We start from the raw sequence: 5,836 nt of genomic DNA, 5'->3' as shown, positions 1-5,836 counted from the left end.
ATGTTCTTTGGTCAAGCTAAAATGGAGAAGTGGGAAATGTCACAGCACTTGAGAATGATCTCATCGCGTAGAAAAAAGGACACGCCAAAACTTATTAATGCTTATATGAAACCGGAACGAATGTCTCGATATGAAGGACGTCTGTTGATTTAGCCGAAAGACGGAGCTCTTGTGAGGTTGGGACAGTTCATGTTTAATTAAAAGTTTTTGGCTTTAATTATGTTTGAACTTTGAATTTTCATTGTTGTGACAAATATGGCAGTAGGACCGCTGGGAGGAGGCAAAGTAGCTTGACTTTTTTCTTTCTCAAAGATATTTTAGGTGTGATGTTTTTGTCTCGGATGAAGAGAAACTAGCTGAAACCTCTGATGTCATTCTGATGGGAAACAGATAAGATGTACTTGTAAAGAAGAGGATGTGCTTGTCAAGCTTCAGTGCTAGATGTGAGCGTGAGACGCACTTTGTTCATTTATCTGAACTTTGTTTTTGTTGAAGATGACAAATGTTTTAGCTGTTATTTTAGGTCTGAATGCTCTCCTCTGCTCTGGACATGCTAAAGATATCTTGATTTTATTGTTCTTTTATTTATTCACACAGAAAGATATGCATATGTGTTCTTTTCTTGATTTGATGTGTGAAAATGTATTATAAACGTACATCAATGTGCTAAATGTGTTGTGCTGTGTTTTAGTTGCTGTGCTGACTATTGATCCCAACTGGTCGACTTTTCATCCTGGAGAGAGCGTGACGTTCATTTGTGACATGAATGAAGGCAAAAACACCGACTGGGAATATAAGATTAGAAGAAATGGAGAACAATTTATGCAATCCGGTCAGCACAAAAGCTACACGTTACAACCTATCAAAACAGCTCATAGTGGTGAATATCAGTGCTGTGGTGTCAGGAAGAGAATCAGTTTGACCAAGTGCAGTGGTACTGTCTCTTTAACTGTTACAGGTGAGTCCAAATGAGCTTTGTCAACTAGATTAGTACATTATAAGAGTTGTGAAGCCAATTAACATGTTTACTCCTCTGTAAGTTAAATCTATATGCAGAAAATCATCTAAGCTTTTTTTTTGTTCCTCCCAAAATGACTTTTTAAACTCAGCAGTTGCAACTCGCCCATCTACAGAAAACACAAATTCTATGCAATACAATTAAACTTACTGTGTTATAATAAAATTATGCTTCATTAGGTGAGCTAATCACAGAATAGCATAAATTGTAGGTTTTTTTTGTTTGTTTTCTTTGGGACATTAAATTAAGATAACACTTTATTCCCATTGGACAGACTCAGTTATTGAGTTTTGTCATATATTATGATGAGACATTTGAATATTTGTACTCAATCTGACTGGAGAATAACTGAACATGTTGATAATTGACGTTTTTATTTTATTTTATTTAACATCAGCTCAACCCAAAGCCAAACTGACAGCAGGTTCAACAACCATACCAGTAGGGGGCAGTGTGACACTGAGCTGCTCAGTGGAGCCCTCTGCTGGATGGAAATACAGATGGTTCAGACGGACCATAAACACACCTGAAGTTCAACTCACTGATGAAGAAAACAGAGATATTAATGTAAAACAAGGGGGAATCTACCGATGTGTGGGAGTGAGAGGAAATACAAACTTTCACAGTGTTGTAAGTGACGATGTCATCATCACAATAAGATGTAAGTATTTTTCTTTATTTATTTTTAAATGTAGCTGCTGATTGTTTACATTTTAGAGGAAACCCGTGAGTTTCTTTTTTTTATTTTATTTTATATTTAGGAACTGCCCATATTTAATGTAAACAGTTTCAAACAAGGTTGTTGTGACTCGACGACCAAACTGGCCTCAGATGTTCAGTGGTGAGACGATCACTCTGACATGTGAGGTCCAGGGAGGAGAAACCACTGAGTGGTCATGTGAATGGAGGAGAGATGGGAGAACTGTAGCCAGAAGAAATGATAAAGTCTGGACTGTCGGTGTTTCTGAGTTCAGCAGCGGAGACTACATGTGTCAGTGTAGACGAAGAGACGACTGGGATTCTGTGACAAACTGGAGTGAAGAGATCCCAGTGTCTGTGTCAGGTGACAGGTTGTTTCGTTATCATTGCCAGCCCAACACAACCAAATCAGGCAGAGCCAAAAAGTTAGCAGAGCGTCTCCCTGAAAGTAATAATTTGTGTGTGTTGGTGTAGAACATTGGAAATCTGGTTTTGTAATCATGCAAATTGCATTTTACTGATTCTGATAAATATTCCACCCAAGTAATAAGTTAACGGTGTTGATTAACACGTCTTACAGTGTATGTACAATTTCTATTAATGGGAAAAAAAACACGCAATATTTATTCTTGATGAAATTTTGCCTGTGCACTTCAATCGCAAATGAAAATATTTTTCTTCAAGAAATGCTTTCAACGTTTATTTATTTATTTTTTTCCACTAAGTGAATATATCTTTATTTACTGTAAAGCAGGGGTCACCAACCTTTTTGAGACTGGGAGCTTCTTCACGGGTGCAGAGTAACACAAAGGGCTACTTGTTTGATACAGACATACATTTTCTTGGCTCAGCCTTGTAACAGTAATACATATGATTACATGCAGTCTAATTATATTAATGTTGGGGAACACTGACAATAGTTATAAGTAATAATTTACAATGGCAGCTGTGGTTAATTGCTATTATGTGATCAGAAGTTCTTAGTTCAGAGTTTTAAGTTTGATTCCCTTTTTTAGCTTTTCTGTGAGATTCCAAATCTCCCACAAGTGACTGGCAGTATGGATTATTATAGATGCTGTACACACTGTGAGATTTTCCTTTAAATAAAAGAAGGAACGTTATTGTATATTTTTATTATCCAACCCTCTTTACTATTAAAATTGTGCAAAGACATCTGCTGGCTGATACCAGCAGATGTCGGGGAAAAAAAAGTCCGACAGATTGGAATGTGAAACTATCACTGCACATCTCTCCAATGCGCATCATGTGCGCGTCGCACAAACTTAAACCGCTAAAGCAGTGAACCCTTTTGTTATGCTAAATACAAATAAAGACATGGAAGCGAAACCTACCCGTGTGATCCACGGAGAGAGGAGGATGTTGATTCCCAGGTTCAGGTGGTGTCAGACGTCCAAAGGAGGAGAAGGTGAAGCAACAGTGTTTGCTTAATTTTGACTCTTTTGGGGAACGTTTCAACTAGATTAAATTGTTTAACCCGCAGTCTTAGCGTGAAGCTCAGGAAGAGCGGCAGATGTCAGCTAACGGGTGGCCCACTAAGTCTCCGGTTCGGGAAACATCAAATAAACTCATAACCGGCGACCAGTCAGAACCACACGGTAAAAAGCTCAACCGGGATCCAAACCGCTCTTAGAACTACAGGAGGTTCAAACTCTGCTCATTCATTTTTAGCTTACAGAAAAAGCGCAAAGCCGCCAAATAGACAAAGGCAAACTGACCAATAAGATTTAAGCTTTGGGTGCCCTTTGACCCCCAGACTCAGCTGTGCGCTACCTACAAGATGTTTTGACACATACAATCTTTTTTTTTCTCCACAATTTTGTTAATTGTGAAGAGGGTTCGATAATTAAAATTTTAGAAATTATTCTTTTCTTTTTACTGAGAGCTTTGAGTATTTACACTCAGCTGGATTGCATCATAACGTATTTATTTTATTTTATTTTATTTACATGCTGTTGATTATTGTGTAGATTTTAGTTGAGCCCCCTTAGGTGTTTTCAGTTTGCTTTCATGGTTTTCAACTCTTCATTTCTAATTAATACAGTTTCCAACGGGGTTTTTGTGAATCGACATCCAAACTGGCCTCAGATGTTCAGTGGTGAGACGATCAATACAATACAGAGACTGAGGATGTCTGTCTTCAACCTTGATGTCACATTTACATTTTTTAGTAGGAAATCATGTCTGTGGGTCTAATGATAACAATACATTACTTATGTCTTCCAGTAACTGTGTCTTCATCTCCTGTGCTCTTAATTGTTGGACTGATTACTGGAGTCCTTCTCATCATCCTCCTGCTCCTGTTGTGGCGCTACAGACGGTCCAATGGTGAGAGCTTATTCGTCTCACACTGGATCGGATCGCTTCTTCACCAAANGTTTCCTCTTTGCAGTGACTTTCAGAGCTTATTTTCTCATGTTAACATTTTTAGTAATTGAAACAGTTACTGATGTCATTATTGTCACGTCTAATAGATGTTTACAGGTGAGCATTCCTACAGCAAAGCTTCATGACTTTTTCTTTTAAATTGCAGATCTAAACCACTTATTGCATTTTATCCATTAAAACCATTTAGCTGTTTGAGAAAAATCAATACAGAGACTGAGGATGTCTGTCTTCAACCTTGATGTCACATTTACATTTTTTTTTGTAGGAAATCATGTCTTTGGGTCTAATGATAACTAACTTATGTCTTCCAGTAACTGTGTCTTCATCTCCTGTGCTCTTAATTGTTGGACTGATTAGTGGAGTCCTCATCATCCTCCTTCTCCTGTTGTGGCGCTACAGACGGTCCAATGGTGAGAGCTTATTTGTCTCACACTGGATCGGATCGCTTCTTCACCAACGATACTTTATTAAATAACAAAATGTATTATGTATCTGTAATTTTTAAATACATTTCATCTATTTAATTCTGGTGTTCATGATGCTGACGCCTCTTTCAATCTCCCACAGATTTATTCTGCTTCAGGTCAGTTTCTAATATCTGTCCTCTCATTTTAAACATGAACTTCTGATTCTTTCATTCGTTGTTACATTTAATTCACTTTAATATTTTTAGGTTGTTCAGCAGCCAGAGCTCTGCCGTCAGTCATGGAGCGGATCAGACTGAAGGTCACGTTTACAGCTCTCTGCTGCATGGTAGGTCACAAAATAAATGTATTTATCATTTATAATAATGTGTTTTCATTTTTTGTGTTGATTCATCTTCATAAAAGCAAAAATACAGACATATTTAAAGACTCAAAGTCCAAATGGAGCTTTTTATTTCTAGCCTACAAAACAACAGAGTTAAATAATTGAACTTTGTGCTGAACATTTTGTCACAATTAATCCACCAATGTTATGTCTCTGCTGCTCAACATAATAAAATACAGTTATGTCGTTACCATGAGTTCGTTCAGGGCAAATGGTTCATAATTACAAACGATTACAGTCAACAGAAAGATTAAGACGGCAAAGTAATATGAATAATATAACTGCTTTCAGATCAGAACTTTAATCTTGAAATGCTTTTGTTCGCTGCAGGCACCACTTCTGTGTATGAGACAGTCCGTCCACGTGGAGCCACTGCAAACGGTGAAGTTCATGTTTTACAGCAGAGCTGCAGCATCCGACTTATTTAAGGAGATTACAGCTGGCTCATTCAACATGCGGAAATATTTCAGCAACAGAAATGCTGAGAAATACTCTGAACTTTTCACAAAGAGGAGCCATTAGTAAACATTCAGTAGATTTTAAATTAAATTTTAACATTTTTATCCATGTCGCCATTTTAACAGAGAGTCGTCATCATCATCCAGAGGAAGATTCTGTTTACGTTAACATGAGACCAGGACATAAAAGCTCAGCATGAAGGTCAGTGATATTATTATTATTATTATTATTATTATTTTATCTATGAATGCATTTATTTATTTAGCTTTTGGGAGGGTAAACTGTCTTGCCTAGTAATTCTCAAGCACCTTCCGATTGACATTGATCACAATTCTGATTTTAAAGGTGCAGTATGATGTAAAGTCGACTTTTGTAAGCTTTACATCATGTTAGTATGGTATTTTTTCATTAAAAAAACATACTTGGAGTGTTGCCTTGATTCTT

At 37.2% G+C, this 5,836-nt stretch overlaps 1 protein-coding gene across 1 annotated transcript; it reads left to right on the top strand.

The window, feature by feature from the left end:
* The first annotated feature begins 120 nt into the window (after window positions 1-120).
* Window positions 121-5,605, top strand: LOC107837522 (uncharacterized). Its single transcript, XM_016677173.1, has 8 exons — window positions 121-139; window positions 692-772; window positions 1,416-1,679; window positions 4,435-4,533; window positions 4,691-4,706; window positions 4,815-4,876; window positions 5,264-5,314; window positions 5,518-5,605. The coding sequence occupies exons 1-8, from the start codon at window positions 121-123 to the stop codon at window positions 5,589-5,591; spliced, it is 666 nt and encodes a 221-aa protein (XP_016532659.1). The 3' UTR covers window positions 5,592-5,605.
* Window positions 5,606-5,836: the final 231 nt, after the last annotated feature.

This window comes from Poecilia formosa, unplaced genomic scaffold (assembly GCF_000485575.1).
Source record: "Poecilia formosa unplaced genomic scaffold, Poecilia_formosa-5.1.2 Scaffold149, whole genome shotgun sequence".
NCBI classification, from domain to species: domain Eukaryota; kingdom Metazoa; phylum Chordata; class Actinopteri; order Cyprinodontiformes; family Poeciliidae; genus Poecilia; species Poecilia formosa.
The sequence above is the reverse complement of the archived record's forward strand: the minus strand, read 5'-3'. Positions and strand labels throughout refer to the sequence as shown.

Bases quoted from the DNA above. Each gene is read 5' to 3' on its own strand.
- LOC107837522 (XM_016677173.1), top strand. The intron at 1,680-4,434 runs GTAAGTATTTTT...TATGTCTTCCAG, and splicing joins TGTCATCATCACAATAAGAT to TAACTGTGTCTTCATCTCCT. The intron at 5,315-5,517 runs GTGAAGTTCATG...CCATTTTAACAG, and splicing joins ACGTGGAGCCACTGCAAACG to AGAGTCGTCATCATCATCCA.